The 16,157-nt window shown below is 57.3% G+C and overlaps 8 protein-coding genes across 8 annotated transcripts; 3 read left to right on the forward strand and 5 right to left on the reverse strand.

Moving 5' to 3' along the window:
* Positions 1 to 1,242, forward strand: SPRG_11022 (hypothetical protein; the record flags this gene model as incomplete). The annotated part of the gene is made up of 3 exons (XM_012351228.1): positions 1 to 257; positions 306 to 424; positions 465 to 1,242. The coding sequence occupies exons 1-3, from the start codon at positions 144 to 146 to the stop codon at positions 1,240 to 1,242; spliced, it is 1,011 nt and encodes a 336-aa protein (XP_012206618.1). The 5' UTR covers positions 1 to 143.
* A 1,488-nt stretch (positions 1,243 to 2,730) lies between these two features.
* SPRG_11023 (hypothetical protein) lies at positions 2,731 to 3,935 on the reverse strand (the record flags this gene model as incomplete). The annotated part of the gene is made up of 8 exons (XM_012351229.1): positions 2,731 to 2,855; positions 2,903 to 2,943; positions 2,992 to 3,121; positions 3,171 to 3,500; positions 3,553 to 3,598; positions 3,644 to 3,740; positions 3,788 to 3,850; positions 3,903 to 3,935. The coding sequence occupies 8 exons, from the start codon at positions 3,933 to 3,935 to the stop codon at positions 2,756 to 2,758; spliced, it is 840 nt and encodes a 279-aa protein (XP_012206619.1). The 3' UTR covers positions 2,731 to 2,755.
* Positions 3,936 to 4,271: 336 nt separating this feature from the next.
* SPRG_11024 (hypothetical protein) lies at positions 4,272 to 7,283 on the forward strand. The gene is made up of 8 exons (XM_012351230.1): positions 4,272 to 4,388; positions 4,437 to 4,505; positions 4,554 to 4,658; positions 4,709 to 4,739; positions 4,793 to 5,955; positions 6,064 to 6,802; positions 6,860 to 6,943; positions 7,013 to 7,283. The coding sequence occupies exons 1-8, from the start codon at positions 4,335 to 4,337 to the stop codon at positions 7,276 to 7,278; spliced, it is 2,511 nt and encodes an 836-aa protein (XP_012206620.1). The 5' UTR covers positions 4,272 to 4,334; the 3' UTR covers positions 7,279 to 7,283.
* Positions 7,284 to 7,361: 78 nt separating this feature from the next.
* SPRG_11025 (hypothetical protein) lies at positions 7,362 to 8,043 on the reverse strand (the record flags this gene model as incomplete). The annotated part of the gene is made up of 2 exons (XM_012351231.1): positions 7,915 to 8,043; positions 7,362 to 7,859 (listed from the first exon to the last, which is right to left on the reverse strand). Exons 1-2 carry the CDS (start codon positions 8,014 to 8,016, stop codon positions 7,362 to 7,364), a joined length of 600 nt encoding a protein of 199 aa, XP_012206621.1. The 5' UTR covers positions 8,017 to 8,043.
* Positions 8,044 to 8,261: 218 nt separating this feature from the next.
* SPRG_11026 (hypothetical protein) lies at positions 8,262 to 9,971 on the forward strand. The gene is made up of 9 exons (XM_012351232.1): positions 8,262 to 8,414; positions 8,459 to 8,522; positions 8,567 to 8,648; positions 8,694 to 8,929; positions 8,980 to 9,039; positions 9,087 to 9,147; positions 9,192 to 9,298; positions 9,357 to 9,726; positions 9,775 to 9,971. The coding sequence occupies exons 1-9, from the start codon at positions 8,275 to 8,277 to the stop codon at positions 9,909 to 9,911; spliced, it is 1,257 nt and encodes a 418-aa protein (XP_012206622.1). The 5' UTR covers positions 8,262 to 8,274; the 3' UTR covers positions 9,912 to 9,971.
* Positions 9,972 to 10,701: 730 nt separating this feature from the next.
* SPRG_11027 (hypothetical protein) lies at positions 10,702 to 11,193 on the reverse strand (the record flags this gene model as incomplete). The annotated part of the gene is made up of 1 exon (XM_012351233.1): positions 10,702 to 11,193. One exon carries the CDS (start codon positions 11,191 to 11,193, stop codon positions 10,702 to 10,704), a length of 492 nt encoding a protein of 163 aa, XP_012206623.1.
* Positions 11,194 to 13,317: 2,124 nt separating this feature from the next.
* SPRG_11028 (hypothetical protein) lies at positions 13,318 to 13,516 on the reverse strand (the record flags this gene model as incomplete). The annotated part of the gene is made up of 2 exons (XM_012351234.1): positions 13,318 to 13,363; positions 13,389 to 13,516. The coding sequence occupies 2 exons, from the start codon at positions 13,514 to 13,516 to the stop codon at positions 13,318 to 13,320; spliced, it is 174 nt and encodes a 57-aa protein (XP_012206624.1).
* Positions 13,517 to 15,285: 1,769 nt separating this feature from the next.
* On the reverse strand, positions 15,286 to 16,128 carry SPRG_20958 (hypothetical protein; the record flags this gene model as incomplete). The annotated part of the gene is made up of 2 exons (XM_012351239.1): positions 15,286 to 15,475; positions 15,533 to 16,128. The coding sequence occupies 2 exons, from the start codon at positions 16,126 to 16,128 to the stop codon at positions 15,286 to 15,288; spliced, it is 786 nt and encodes a 261-aa protein (XP_012206629.1).
* Positions 16,129 to 16,157: the final 29 nt, after the last annotated feature.

Below are 16,157 nucleotides of genomic sequence, written 5' to 3' on the forward strand. Positions count from 1 at the left end.
AGGACCACGAGGTGAGCGCGTGGGATGGTGGCGTCAAGACCGTCGCCCAAGACGACGACGGCGACGGCGAGGCCGCGGTGCCAACGTCGGTCTTGCACCCGCGCTCGGTCGTCGAGGTCGCCGAGTTTCGGTCGTTTGATCCGATGAACAACTACTACGACGGTCTGCTCTCGGGCGATGGCAAGCTGCGCCGCGAGACGCTTGAAGCCGCGCAAGACCACGTGCGCCAGTCACTCGAAGCGTGCGACTCGATCCAGGTAGTCGCTACGGATGATCGGATTCTTCTGTCCTAACCCATTGCGCAGGGCGTCCAATGCTTTGTGGACGTCGACTCGACCTGGGGTGGCTTTGCGACAGAAGTCCTGCGCGAGCTCCGCGAAGAGTGTCCCTCGGCCTTTGTCATGTGCGCCGGCCTCGACGAGCGGTATATCTCGACATCTGCGCTTCCGTAAGCATCCATCTAGGTACCCGCTCGTACCGCAGGTTGGCCTCTTTGACCAAGCCAAGCACGACGGCCGCCGCGCCATCAACATGGCGTCCTCGATCCTTCATCTGCACGAGCTCTCGGACGTCTTCTTCCCACTGGCCACGTCCGGCGACGCAAGAGGCTCATTTTCAACGTTGTCGTTGGCGTCGACCGACGGGCCGCTGCTGACGGCCGCGGCCTGGGACGTCATGTCGGCGCCCTACCGCTTCCCGCGCACTTCCAACATGCAGATGCGCAACGTCGCCTTTCCGCTGCGGCGCAGCATGAAGGTCATGGAACTCGCTTGCCTCTTGGATCCGCCGACCGACTTTTTCCAGCAAAGTGGCGCCACCCGCTTGGCGCTCCTCGAGGCCGCGTCGCTGCTGCCGATTGGCGTGCAAGATCCATCGTGGACGCGGTCGCGTCAGTACCATTTGCAGCTCCTGACGCTGCGCGGCGACCCCCGTGCGTTTGCCGGCGTGACGATGCCGACGTGGCAGCTCAAGGCGCCGTTCGACTTTTGCCACCTCGTGACACTCCAGCGTCCCTCGGTCGCACTGCCCGAAGCACCCGTCTTTGCTTCGATGGCGTCGCCGGCGTGTCTCTCGGCGGTCATGATCACGGACGCGATCCCCAAGTATCTGAGTGGCCTCGCGCATGGCGTGCAGACGATCGACCGCCGCGTTCTCCACGAGTATGTCCAAGCCGGCATGAGCTTTGACGCGCTGCGCGAGCTGCACTCGGACTTGCTCACGCTCTCGGACTCGTCGCTGTAGAGGGCTTCTTGTTGTATGACGTGAAATAGAAAACATGCAAGTGGCGGCGGCTCGTGTACAGTAGTACCTATAGAACAGTCAGCCAGGCCTCCGGCGCAGGAAGCGCGCCCGCAGAAGCGACGTGAAGAAGTTCTTACTCCAGCAAGCTCGTTGTCTTGTTGGACGATGAAAGCAGCCGCAGCAATAAGGACAAGCCGCGCCATGCTCTACCGAACTGTTACTGGTGACGGGACTGCTCTCGACGCAAGGCTCGATGCAGCAGCTCCTTGACTCCTTGACGAGTTGTGACTGATTGGCTAGTGACGTCCATACATCCCACCTCTTTCATGCGATGCTCTCTAGTACTACAAGGCCATAACATTCACGTACGTAATATGGCCTTGGTGCTACCATGGCGTCTGCTTTCTCTCGCGATCTCTGTAGCGGAACGAGTCCGCTGAAGAGTCTGTCTCTGGCAAAGTCGCAGTCCCCACCATATTGTACACCAGTTATTAGCTACTAGAATATACCATATCGATAGCATTACGCAAGACGGAGAGCGCTTCTCGTCGGAAGCTGCAGGGGTCGACGCGCCAACGTTGACGCCAGCCGTGTGGAAAAGCGCGCGAAGGCGTTTCAACGTTATCCGGAAATAGCCGGATACAGAGAGACGCGGTCCAACGAGTGGCCAGCAGAACGGATGGTGGGTGGTCGTTGCCGGTTGCGCGCATCCCACACCTCGAATCTCACTTTCGGATTTTGCATCGAGCGCCACAATGGCGGCAAGTAGGCTAGGAACCATTTCTGCGGTGATGATTTTAAAGTGTTTTCAGACTAGAGTTTCTGAACGGGGGGTAGTAGCCCCGATTGTCGAGATAACCCTTGGCTGTCTGAGCAGAAAACAAATCTAGTTAGCTGAGTAGTGACAGAGGCGAGCGTCCGATATGATGAATTCCTACAAAATAACCATCTTTCGGGTCTGATTTCCATCTTGATGCACATTACAAGGATTACTGATCTTTCGAACCTCGCCTGTAGTAGAATGTAGATTGTGGGTTTTGCTATGACGATCCAAATTTTTCATTTCAGACTAGAGTTTCTGAACGGGGGTAGTAGCCCTGGGTGTCGAGACCTTTACTCCGAGCAAAACCACCATGCCTTTTAACTTATTCTAATCACATGAATCAAATCAATTCGCAACACTAAATATCATTTCGATTGCATCAACATCTTATAACAGAGCAGTACAACGCATGATGACAGAGTACAAGATGTCAACAGAATCCTGATTGTGATGGACAAGGCAGCCAAGCGACCGGCATTGCAGAATTGCAGTTCCCTCTTGGCCCTAAACAAACCGGTGCGAGAGCTTGCAGTAAAGTCTGTGTCTTGAAAGCTATCACCATAATCGTTCTACCGTACGAAAGGAAGACAAATACGGTAGCTAACCTAAAACTCTTTTCGACTCGTCACAAAACAAACTGACACTGTGAAAGCAAGAAATCTGATACAAGTAGCAGCAGTCGCAGCATGCTTAAAAGCCGGACGGACGCCGACGGGCCGTGAATTTACTGTCGTTCTTGACCTCCTTGCCCTGCTTGCGGTACCGGTCCTTCTTGGCCATGACCCAGTCGCTACAATGAATTGAGCCATCGAAGAACGTGCGCTTGGCTCTACATACCGATTCTTGGGCATGTCTCGGTTGCCGCGTCGAGCCTTCTTCTACGCATTCGCTGTGAGAGTTTATCGCAAAGGTACGGAGCGACGGACGTTCTTCTCACGGCGCGCCTCAAACGCCGCCGTATTCGGGTCGCCCGTCAACGCCTTGGGCATCGCCGTCGGCTTGACCGTCGGGTCGTGGCCCGCAAAGAGGCACAAAAAGTACTTCTTGGCCTTGGCACTACATAGATGTAGGATGACGACGGCGCGTCATGAAAGGAACGTGGTACCTGTTGGGAAAGTCGATCACGAGACCACCCGAGAAGCCCGACTTCATCGCGCAGCCCGAGATCTCTTCCATTTGCTCGGGCGTCTCGGGGTAGAGCTGGATGACCGCGCGGCCGCCGCGCTTCAAACACGTGTAGAGCGACGAGAAGAAGCGCGTGAGGCGCTTTCGCGCCGTGTGCTCCTTCTTGTCCGAGTAGCAGAGCCACTGCACGGCCGAGATACTGATGCAGCCGTCAAAGACACCGGGACGGAACGGGAGGCCACAGCCCATGTCTTGGAGAAACACGTCGCCACTGCTATCGCGCTCGGCCGCAATGTCGAGCATGTCCTTACTAGAATGCATCGCATAAGATTTTACTCCACGACGAAGATCGACCACAGTACCTGATGTCGCAGCCGACCCACGCATGGCCGTGTTCCTGGAGCGCGACTACAACGTCGAGATGAGGCGACGAGAATAGAAAGGACGACGTACGGCCGCTAAGGCCACTGCCGCAGCCCACATCGAGGATGAACGCTTCCTTGTCTTCCGGGAGGTTCAAAAGCTCAATCGCTCGGTTGGCGATGTCGTTCTAGTACGGCAAAGTCGTGACGGCCGCCGTCCGAGATGAATGGCTACCTGAATTTTGATGATGCGCGAGCTCGAGTTGTACTTGGCAGCCTCCTTCTCATTGTAGAAGAGCTAGAGATGCATCGGATGAGGCTTCGTTGAGGCGTGGCGCATGGAACTTTACCTCCGGAGGCATCACATGCTCGGGACGACTCATCTTGCTTGGCGGGGGATGGCAACAATGGATCGCTCCGAGCGTAATTTTTAAAGCGCGCCGACATGTATATTAATATAAGTTGCATTGAATGTGGTCCATCTTGCATACATAACGCTTGTGATTTTAATGACGCCGCATGACAAACCTGTTTATAGAATTGCTGGCCAACACCCAATCAACTTGTACGGAATTCCTGTACGATGTACGACAGCGTACAACGTACCGTACATTCAAAATAACGGTGAATTTTGAAATGTACGGAGCGTACGTACGTTGACATGTACCCTTGTGGCAAAGGACCAATCACAGGGGGCGCTGTCCAATCCAATCATTTTCGTGAAAACGGGACCACACTAAGAAACCCTTGCAGCATCCGCCCAAGCGTTCTCTTCTGTACCCATGGCCGCCCCTCAAGATGACGCCTTGATGATGACCATCATGTCGGACGACGAGGTACATGCACCGTAGATCCCATGATCTCATGTGCAATCCCACTGTTAGATTGAAGTGCTTGATTCGAGCAGTGACGAAGAAGAAGCCAAGGAGCAAGAATTGGCCGTCATCTCCAAGGTAACCAGTCAACATCCAATGGCACGCAGCCCACATGCTGGGTCGTAGAGTAAGAAGAAGAAGCTCCAGTCCAAGCAGGCGCAGCAAAAGAAGAAGGCGGCGGTGAGCGAGATCAGCGAGAGCTTCCAGTTTGACGACGACTCGAGCTTCAAGGTAATCGTTGATGGTCCTTCATGGCCATCTCACGTCCTGCGCTCTATTAGGGCCCCGCCGGCTGCTCGTGGGACTTTACCAGTACGCGATCCTTGATCCTGTCAACGAATGCGACAACTGATGTTGCACTGTAGAGGCCATTGCGCAGATCGATGACATGGAGCGCCGCGTCTACGGTGAAAGCGTCCGGTCGACGATCCAAAAGAAAATTGAGCTGCGCCGGAAGGAACGCCAGGCCGAGCGCCGCGAGAAGCGCAAGGCGGCGCAGGCCGCGGGCGAAGAGGCCGACGACGACGACTCGGAGAACGACGAGCCTGCCAAGAAGGCGCCCAAGGAGGTGCTGGAAAAGGACGTCAACGACTCGGAAGACGACGACGACGATGACTCGGAGAACGACGATGTCGTCGAAGAAGCCCGGCTGCAGGAGGCGCTTGCGGAGCGCAAGGCCGCGCAAGGCTCGTCCGACCACGTGGACGAGATTGAAAAGAAGAAAGCGGCGGCATTCTTCGATGACAACAACGACGTCTTCAAGAAGGCGTCGCCGGACGACCTCAAGACGTTCAGCGACCTCAAGCTCAGCCGTGCGCTGGTCCGCGCCGTCACGTCGCTCGGTTTCGAGAAGCCGACGCCGATCCAGCAGCGCGCGATTCCTGTTGCGCTGTCCGGCAAGGACATTTGCGCCAGTGCGCAGACGGGGTCGGGTAAGACGGCTGCGTTCTTGCTCCCGATCCTTGAGCGCCTCCAGTTCCGCTCGCGCAAGGCCGCGGCCACACGCGTCCTCATCATCTGCCCCGTGCGTGAGCTCGCGACGCAGTGTCAGTCCGTGCTCGAGCAGCTCGGCAAGTTTACGGACGTGACGTCGGCGCTCGCCGTCGGCGGTCTCCCGCTGCGCGAGCAGGAAGCCGAGCTCCGGAAGCTCCCGGATGTCGTCATTTGCACGCCGGGCCGCATGATTGATCATTTGCGCAACTCGCGCTGCGTGCACATGGACGACCTCGAGATCCTCGTGCTCGACGAAGCCGATCGCCTCCTCGAGCTCGGGTTCACGGAAGAGGTCCAGGAGCTTGTGGGCATGTGCCCCCTTGCGCGCCAGACGATGCTCTTCTCAGCGACGCTCACGTCCAAGGTCGACGAGCTCATCAAGCTCTCGATGAAGCGGCCGGTGCGCATCAGCACGGACCCGCTCTACGACATGGCGCAGAACCTCGTCCAGGAGTTTGTCCGCATCCGCCCGACGCGCGAGGAGGACCGCGAAGCCATCTTGCTCGCGCTCTGCACGCGTACCTTCAAGACCAACGTACGTACCTTGATATTTTCGAAGGCTTCGATTTTTTTTCGAACGCTTCGATCGAACGCTTCGATTTTCTTGCGATCGACCACTCCGCTCATATATTTGTTATGGTAGACGATCGTGTTTATGGAAACCAAGAAGCACGCCCACCGCATGATGATCCTCTTCGGCCTCGCGGGCATCAAGGCCGCCGAGCTCCACGGTGACCTCGACCAGCGCGAGCGTCTCCAGGCGCTGCAGAACTTCCGCGACGGCAGCGCCGACATCCTCCTCTGTACCGACATTGCCGCCCGTGGTATCGACGTCGAGGGTGTCCACGCCGTCATCAACTACCAGATGCCCAAGGACGTCACGACGTACGTGCACCGCGTCGGTCGTACGGCGCGTGCCGGCCGGAAGGGCCGTGCGGTCACGCTCACGTCCGAGTCGCGCCGTCTCATCATGAAGGAAGTGGCGCGTCACTGCCACGGCTTTGTCAAGAGCCGTAGCGTCCCGGATGCTGTCATCAACCAATGGCGTGCGCGCGTCCAGGCGATGGAAGAAGACGTCTCGTCCGTCATGAAGGAAGAGACGCTCGAGAAGCGCATGCGCGAAGCCGAGCGCGAAGCGTCGCGGACGACCAACCTCATTCGCCACCAGAGCGAGATCCACGGCCGCCCGGCCCGTACGTGGTTCCAGAACGAGAAGGAAAAGAAGGTCGTGTCGGACCGCGCCGAGGAGGCGCGCCAGGCCAAGCTGGCCGAGATGGAAGCCGCCGAAGACAAGAAGAAGCACCCGCTCAACCACAAGAAGCGCCGCATGACGGAGATCCGCGAGCGCGAGCAGGCGCTGCTCGAGGATGCCGCCGAGCAGAGTACGTCGATTTTTTGGCGTTTGTCGATGGCCGACGAGGCTGACTTTGCCTTTGTAGACAAGAAGGTGTTTACGTCGCAGCATGTGGCCGGCGCGGCCAAGAGCGCCAAGCGCAAGGCCATTGAAGAGAAGCGCGAGATTGGTGCGTGGATTGTTTTTGTCTCTTGCGAGATACGACGGCATGGGCTGATGATGCGATGATGCTACGTAGCCAACCGGTCGATCTCGGAGATCCACGAGCTCAAGCGTCAGAAGCGCGAGAAGATGCAGCAGCAGCGCGCGGCCCGTGGCGGCTTTGACGAAGACATGACGCGCGCCAAGAAGCCGTCGGCGCCCAAGGCCCGCCCGGAGAGCGCGGCGCGCGGTGGCAAGAAGGACGAGTTTGTCTTCAAGGAGAAGATCACGAACTTGCGCAAGCAGGGCAAGAAGAGCGTCAATTCGTTCAAGTCCAAGACGCGGTACAACCGCCGCAAGTAGAAGCCATATCCAATGTTTAATTTTGCTTACCACGTCATGGGGGTTGATTGACGACGCATGATGGGGCAGGAGAGGAGGACAACTTACAAGGTCACGTCGCGGATCCCGTTCTCGTCAATGACCTTGTAGAGCCACTCGCCCGAGCGCACCAAGAAGCGCTCGTTGAGTTCGTTGTCGCAGTGCTTCAAGATCTTGAGCGCCTCGGGCAGCGTCAGATTCTCGTGCCACTCGCGGTCCATGATGGAGAGGCAAAAGTGTGCGCCGTAGCCCTGCGCGCCATAGTTGACCTTGGCGAGCGCGCCGAGGTAGTCGAGCCAGTAGAGGCTCGGGTTGATCTTCTTCTCGCCGTCGAGCGTCTCGACATCGCAGGCGCCAAGGAGCGCGTTCAACTGGCACGGCGCCTTGCGGAGGCGGCGCGCGAGCTCGCCGCGCACATAGTTGGCCGTCGCATGGCCGTTCAGCGTCACGCCGTGTGTGAGCTGGTATAACTTCATGTTCTTCTGCACATACTCGCAGAACTCGACGCGGTCGGCTTGGGGGCCGGCGCCCGCAATGATCTTGTGCGAATCGAGCGTTTGCATCTACGCCAGCAGCATATCATGAGCCATCATGGCCGATCGCTGCAGGCGCACGCACCTTGTCCTCGTCGTCCTTGTACACGAGGATCGAGCGGGCGACCTTGCAGTCAGCCGCGAGGATGACGAAGTCCTTGCCAACGATGCCGAAGAGCGATTCCATGAGCCTGCGACCACAAAGAAAGCGAATATGCCAAGCCGGATCTCGGCGGCCTCAGATCGCTCCATGGTGTGGGTCTATCAACACAGCACAGGTATTCATTGTGAGAGGTTTAAGGTTATCAAATGCGACATAAAGCACAAGATCATGGTATGCATTCTGGTCTTGTATGTATTAAGACAGGGAATATCAAGTCTAGCGGTGCTTGCAGCAGATATCCAATTCAAGAGGCAACCAAAGATTTGCGGTCAACTTGGCAGCATGCGCTTCGCGGCCGCGATCTTCCTCGTCGCGCTCCATGCGATGGCCGTCGCCCATGTCCACGTGCTCACGGAGAAGACCTTCAAGAAGGAGGTCCTCGACAGCCCGGACTACTGGCTCGTCGAGTTTTACGCGCCATGGTACAGGGCGACGTGCTAGCATCGTGTGTGATCGCTGAGACCAGGTGTGGCCACTGCAAGCAGCTCGAACCAGAGTGGAAGAAGGCAGCCAAAACGCTCAAGACAACGGTGCCGACGCGGTGTCCACTGGCGGCTCATGCGCGATCCTGTAGGCCAAGCTCGGTGCTGTCGACTGCACCTCGAACGAGCAGCTCGCGCAGCAGTTTGGCATCCAAGGCTACCCGACAATCAAAGGTCGTGTGCATCGCAGCGCTGCTCGGCTCAACATGCCATCCGTAGAGTTTGGCAAGAACAAGAACAAGCCCCAGGACTACCGTGGTGGGCGCACCGCGCGTGAGATCGTGCAGCACGTCAAGGCGTCGCCGCTCGCTGCGCTCGGCGTCTCGTCCAGCGACGCGGCGGTCCAGGTCCTGCAATACAAAGACGTCTACTCGTTCTTGGCCACCGCACCACCCAAGACACCCAGTGCGATCCTCTTTGGCCGCAACAAGCGCAAGAAGGGTGAGAAGGCGAAGGTACAGCACACACCCTCCTCTTGCTTCTTGGATCGCCTCACGTCGCCTAGCCGCGCTGGCTCAATGACGTCGCGCTGTCGTTTGTGTCGCCCGATAAGAAATCGATTCTGGTCCGTCGTCCGCCTGCAAACACAGCAGCGCAAACGTCTCGTTGTAGGTGCAATTCGGGTTTGTCGCTGGCAGCGAAGCCAAGATCGTCAAGCACCTCGGCCTCGACGGTACCTCTGCCTGCGTTCGCTCGCTCAAGCAGCGTGCTGGGTAGAGGCCGACTTGCCTGCCCTCGTGTACGTGCACCCGGAGCATGGGTACACGCATGTGGCCCTCACCGACGCCAAGCCAGCGCGCCAAGTGACCGCGTTTCTCAACAAGGTACTCCCTCATCCGATCCCATAGAGGCTCTGTTGATATACTACCTATGTACTCGTAGGCGCTGACGTCGGACGTGGGCGTATGGTCGCCGCTGCCATCGTTCCCACCGCCCGAGGAAAACACGCCGAGACGAAAGCCACCTATTGTCGTCACCGAGACGACGGCGGCGACGTTTGATAACGACTGCCTCGACGCAGGCGACAGCAAGCTCTGCGTGCTCTACATCCCACGCGACCCCAGTGCGTTTGACTTGAAGGCGGTCGCCAAGAACTTTCGCCGCGACAAGCTCGCCTTCTTTTGGCTGGCCCCGACGTCGCCCCTCGTGCCTGTGCTCGCGGACTGGGTCGGTGCGACTTTGGATCCCCCTGAACGCGACGGCCACTGCATTGTCTTTAAGCCAACGTCGCGCGGCCGCCTTCGCGTCACGGGTGCATATTCCCAAACGTCGTCAATTCTCATGGGTGTGCGTTCTGTAGAGATGACCAACATCATGGACAATGGGATCCTCGAGATGTTCTTGTCGCACATCGTGGAAGGCCTCGAGACCTTTCGTCCGCTCGTCGGCCGCCCGCACTTCACCGAGGAAGCTGGCTACGATCACTCGGAGCTCTAACCAACGCGCGTCCAAAGCAGCCGCATTTTGACAAAATTGAGTGCGCAAAGCGTGCTACCGAGAAGTGATAATGAGCCCGCGCTCAAGGCGCCGAGGACATCATTAATGACATCTCTTTCACGGGCGCCGTGCGTGATAGTGGCATGCATGTCGAGCGATGAGGCCATGCGCGAGGTCGATGGAGACGTATTGGAGAGAAGGGCTCGGACTTCTGCACGTGAGAGAATGGCTCGGGAAGCCCACACGTGGGCAGACACGTTGTACGTGGCTTGGGGAGCCGACCGACCATGCCGTGGATGTCTGCGCCTGTGATGGCTCTGCGAGTAGGCACCACGTATCACCGGAATTATACATGAGGTGGAAAGTTGACGCCATTTGATCCAGTGATTCGATTTGGCCTCTGCAGAGCGCGTCTTCGTATTGTATCAAGTTGATACTGGAAGGTGATCAAAACGCCAGTGATTTTGACAAAATGGCAACCGTGGTTGATTAAGGGCAAATGGCACAAGCCCTTTCTTGCCACCAATCCCGCGTGCAATGGCACCTCGTCCTTAACGGGTCGCAAGAGCTCGCTTTTCGCGACAAGACGATTGTCACCAAGCACTCCAAGCTCTAAAACGGGAGCCATTTGTGGTTTAAGGGTCGCAATGCAGATGCTGCCAGACTTGAACTCGCCGCGGGCACTGATAGTCGAAGGACTTATAGTTCCCTTTTTGGTCGTTGAGCAACACACATCTCGTGTCTTGACTGGCGAAAGAGGCTCCAGATGGTCAAATTATTACATGGTAAGTTAGAAGAAAATAAACTCTAAAAACGCAGTGCGATCCTGCGCAAGGGGGCGGCGGCATGTTGGGCACTCGTCGTGCGTTGCCAGCCACGGGTCGGCGCATTGCCGATGGAACGCGTGCTGACACGGCAGCGTCACGACATGCGCGTCGCTCTGCGCCGTGAACGGGTCGAGGCAAATGACGCAGTCGGCGTGCCATGCGCTGCTGCTGCTCTCACACCACGGCGCCGACGTCAGCGCAAACCGTCGGCGCGGCGGACTGTGGTCGAGCGACGGACGCGCGCAGCTGTGGCACGCGCGCCCGACGTTGCTTGTCGTGTTGAGGAGGTAGACCGTCGCGCTGCAGCTATGACACACAATGTCGCCGCAGACGCGGCAGTGGTGCCGCCGCCGCGTGACCGAGAAGCCCTTGATGCACTCCTTGCACGAGCTGCGGTCGCCGTCGCGGACCCATGCGCGCCGGTCGCACGCTTCTCGCACTTGAATGCTGTCCATAAGGGAAAGTGCCAACGATCGAGTGGCGCGAAGGTGCTTTTGGGACAAAGGCCGCCGAATCTCGCACGTGGCAGCTTGTGCAGCAGCTGGGCCGCCTATACCTCGCCGGTGTGGGCCACCGGCGCCAGCAAATACTGTTGTGAAAACGCTGGATGCAAACGCTGTGGGCAAAACTCGGTTTGACCCATTGGGTTTGACCTGGGAGAACACGAATGGGATGCAGGATGGACAGATGGGCGAACAAGAAGTGATATCTCGAATCTCCTTCATGGTTGGGGGACTCGGGGTTGGAGCGTCCACAACCATCCAGATTGTGGGTGTGCGGACCAGATCCTCCATGTCTACCAATTATAGACCTCTCCAGTCACATAATCTCCTTGCCATCACGAAGATATGGTGATTGGAGCGACGCACTGGAGATACCGGTATCTGCGACAGCAACGTCGGCCCTGGTTGTGGGACGCAATCAGCTAATCAACTTGCCCAACGAGCGGTGTCGTCTCACCTTCCCATGGTGATGGTGGAAAACGCACGTATATTTCCAACAAGGGAATTAAACAAGTTGTTTTATCCCCTTGATTTCCAACGACTTGATTTCCAACGACAAGAACACGCTGAACATCGGCTTTCGTCATCTGTCACCCGAACACACTCGCCGACGTCGCGCTCCACTGAGCGAGATCCTTGCCCGCCTGCGCTAGCGCCTGCGACGCACCGTGCTGCGCCTGAAGAAATACGTCCCAACCAACGTTGCCGCTGCCCGATTCTTCGCCTCGTCTAAGGCGCCTCGCTAATTACCCGGTAGGCCGCACCATGCGCGACCTCTGGTCGCTGGCGTCTCTTGAGGACCTCAATAACCTGCGCAGCTTTGCCGCCGATCGCGACGCCATGAAGGACTTTACACAGCGTGTGGTCATGGGCCTCACTCGCCCCCCGCAGCGACGGCTTCGCTGTTCGTGGACCTGCCACGTGGGGCATGGAACTTCAACTTTGGTTGTAGCCAATGAGAGTGCGGCTAAGCGTATCTTGGTCAATTTTCATCCATTATTAACCAATCAAACAAGATATTCATTGCACTCAAGCGGGCGTGACACACCGGTGCTTGCGCGTCATCCGCTGTGTACTCGATTCGTCACTGAGGTCTGAAAACGTGGAAGAGGGTCAGCAGGAGAGCTTCGATCACGGTCTATTCTTATCCGAGCATTGTGACGACGGTGGCCGGGGCCGGATGGATTCTTTTGATCACCGCCACAACGCCGGGAGGTAAGGTTGTGTGGTGAGTTAAACATCTCGTCGGATGGAACTCATTGGCTCATCTTACCAGCGGTGTGGTGGCCGCCAATTTGATTCGCTGCACTTTCGTCGGGCAGCCAGCCACTTGAAGCTGGAAGCAACAACGGTCGTCCGGAGAGATACGAACCTCCCGAGAATAGTTTATAGCTGCGAATCCTACCTTGTTTTTGACTGGTCACATGCACTGGACTTGGTACACAGCGATGGTGCTTGGTAGAAAACAAGTGTCATATACAATCGGAAAGGCCGAGTAACTCGCGCGACCGTCTCGGGACGCCTGCGGGGTTAAATCTGACGCATGTGATTGGCTCGCTCGGCATTTCCGTGCGTGGATGGAGCAGGAGAAACACGGGGTTCTGCAACCCTACACTGTATTCTGACGTACGTGTAGCTGACGAGAACGATTGGAATTTCGAACGCACCAACAGCAGCAGCAAGGCGAAATCAAGTCGGCACACATGCGGTTTGTAAGGTGCTTCAGTAACGTCAGCGATTTTAATATGACCGCGTTGCTGTCACGAGGAGCTTAAAGTTAAGAATCAAGCCCAAGAATAATTCATCCTTTCCCTTGAATCTTGGCAATGACCGACGAATCACCCGCTCATTGGTGTTGACTTGGAGCCGGGAGGATGGACGTTAGCTCGGCAGTCCAAGCAGCCCAAGAAGTTGACTATACTGGTATGCATCGACGTCTATTGATAGTGCGCGGGCCACCACGCATACCCATGGCACGTTGCGGCTGGCGTATGTCTGTGTAGTACATCTGTTTAACGACAATGATGGATGCGAACCACTCGTCTTTTTACATTCAACTAACTTACTATTCGTACATTATAGGTAGACTACGTACACGGCGCGGCGGCCTTCACGGCGACATCTTTTGCCATCGAACGCCAAAGCACGACGCGACCTCCGTGTCGTCCGAGACGGTGACGTTGACGTGCGGCGGTCGTTTCCGGTACTGCAGCGCCTTCTTGAGGAGACGCGTGTTGTGGTCGTCGTCGTCGTTCTCGGAGAGCTGGTGGAGCATGCTTCGAAAGACACGGTCGGTGCGAGCTTTCACGAGTTCGTCCGAGTAGACGAGGCTAATGCACCGCGGGGACGCGACTTGTGTCGACATGCTCTTGTGAGGTTGGCGCAAATCAAAAAATGATCCGTTGGAAGCGCCATGTCGATGTGAAATTCCGTGGGCAGTAATCAAGCACAGCGGCAACTCGCTTCTGTCGCGTAGTACCCGTACGACGGCTTCAAGTGCCTACATTGTCGCCGGCTTGGGAGGATGCCGCTGCAAGCAGTGGGATTTGCTCTGGGCACTGCTCGGAAAGCTACTTGAATAGCATCTCGCACACAGCTCTGGCACACGCAGCATCTTCATCCGAATAACACTACTGTCGTACCTGGTAGTATGTAACTTTGGCGTACTGCAATGTAGCGTGAGGTTAGGGCGTGGTGGTTGTGGTGGTCGGTGGAGCTGGTGGGCGGGGTGGAGCCAGCACGAAGGCGCTGCAACGACGAGAAGAACGTTCATCGCCATACAGGCGCATGGCGTGCGCTTGCACAGACCCCTTGGCATTTATTGTCGCACGCGACCGGTCACCACGCTGATACGGTCCGAATCTAAGTTGGGTTTGCTGCGACACGGCGCTGCCACGTCATGGCGCGATGAAACCGACTTGCTTCAACTTGCGAAACTATCGCATGCACCACAGAACCGGAGTTGATGGCGTTATAGCATCGTAGAGGCATTTCGGACCGACAAAAACAGCGATGGAACCGTCACGAGGGCACGAGGATCATCGCGTGCTGCTTCTTTGCCCTTCGAAGTTCGAGCAGAGTCGGGCAATCAATCTCAGCCGAGAAGATCATCCACACAACATGGATTCCAATCTCGTTGGATGCATTAAATTAACAACGCGGCGCGCTCTACTCGACGTCGTCGCTTGGCACCTTGTGCCACTTGACACCAAAACAGGCTGCGACCTCGGCCTTCTTGGTGTCGTCTCCGGTCGGCATCTCCTTTTGGCGGTACTTGAGGGCGCGTTTGAGGAGCTGTGTGTTGTGGTCGTCCTCGTCGTCTTGCGCAAGCTGGTGGATCATGCTCTTGAAGACGTTGTCGGTCCGGTCTTTCACGCGGTCGTCCGAGTACAAGAGGTGCACGCGCGGCTGGGTCATTGAAACAAGGCAAATTGCAAAGTGGGTCGTCTCCTCTTTCGCGGTACCCGAGAAAGTCGAAGCTACAAGTACGAGGCACATCCCCCGCGCTTCGATATCGACGGGGCGGCGAGATTGGTGGCGACTTGACGCCAACTTGCGCTCGTTTATGCTGCGTCTGCCTTCGAACACTAAATCCTACAAGACGGCGGAGATACATCTTGTTTGCGGCCAAAATAGTGGGCCTCGATCGAGGGATGGCGACTGGGTCGGAATCTCCACCGCCAAGTCTTGCGAAGACAGCTACTGCACACGACGACGATGCTGTCGCCAGAGACTCGACGCGACCTCGCCCATATTCAGAGCGTAATCAAGCCGTGCGAGCGCTTGCCCACGACAAAGGTTGATAGTCCGCCCAAGGACGTGCCCTGTCGCTAGATCGATCGATGCGTCCACCACCACCGGACTCGGACAAAAATCACGAGCTCACGGCACCCGAGGCGTGTCGCACCACTGGTTGCGCTGGCCAACACACCTAGCCCCACGAGCAATCGCGGCTGAAACGATGCGATACACAATAAGAACTCTGTACTTCGTGCTCGTTCGTGTTGAATAGGGAATAGTAAGTGAGGTACGACGAGATGACGATTACGACTGCTGCACGCGGTCCAAGATGGCCTTGAAGAAGGGCGGCGTGACTTCAAAGAGGTTGCGCAGGATCGTGTCGGGCGTGTTGGCGGCCACCGACATGTCCGTGTGCTGGTCGAGATGCACCTTGATGCACCACATGACCTCGGTGCCCGCGCGGCCGTCCTCGATGCAGTCACGGAGCATGATGCTAGCGATCGGTTTTTCATGAATGCCAAAATATCAAAATATAGCAGTCGGAGTGTACCCAATGTTTTGATGGCGGCGAATGTACGACGGCGTTTGCGGCCAGCTCGGGTCGTCGTGGACACTGCGCGATGCAATGTACACGCAGTTGGCCATCGCGCGGCGCTTGACCGCGTGGAGGCGCTCGGCCTTGACCTTGGTCGCGCCGTTCTTGTCCGGGTTCGGGAGCGTCAGGTTCAAAATCGCACGAATGTACTTGGTGTCATTGTCGATCGCGTCGAGGACTTCGTACGCCTCGGTAAAGCCAAAGTCCTGGTTGAAGTTCTTGCACGTCATCAGCTCCCAGACGCGGTCGCTCACGGCCATGTGGTTGGCGCCGGGCAGCACGTGGCGAAGGAAGATGTGGATGTGGTCTTTGTTCATCTCGTACTGGACCGTGACGCCGAGGTAGCTCATGTTGGCCACCTTGGGCTGCTTGAAGAGCTGCTCGCCGTACTGCACCGACTCGATGCACACGTTGATCGCTTCGTCCGCGACCTTGAGGAGCGAGTCCCGGAACGAGACTGTCGGCAACTGGAAGAACGACGACGACGGCATCGACGGCGGCGGCATGAGCGCGGGCGCCGGCGGCGCCGACGACGGCGTCGTCGTCAGCATCTTGTTGAGCGACGGCGCGTTCAGGAGCG

Source organism: Saprolegnia parasitica (genome assembly GCF_000151545.1).
Source record: "Saprolegnia parasitica CBS 223.65 unplaced genomic scaffold supercont2.76, whole genome shotgun sequence".
NCBI lineage: Eukaryota > Oomycota > Saprolegniomycetes > Saprolegniales > Saprolegniaceae > Saprolegnia > Saprolegnia parasitica.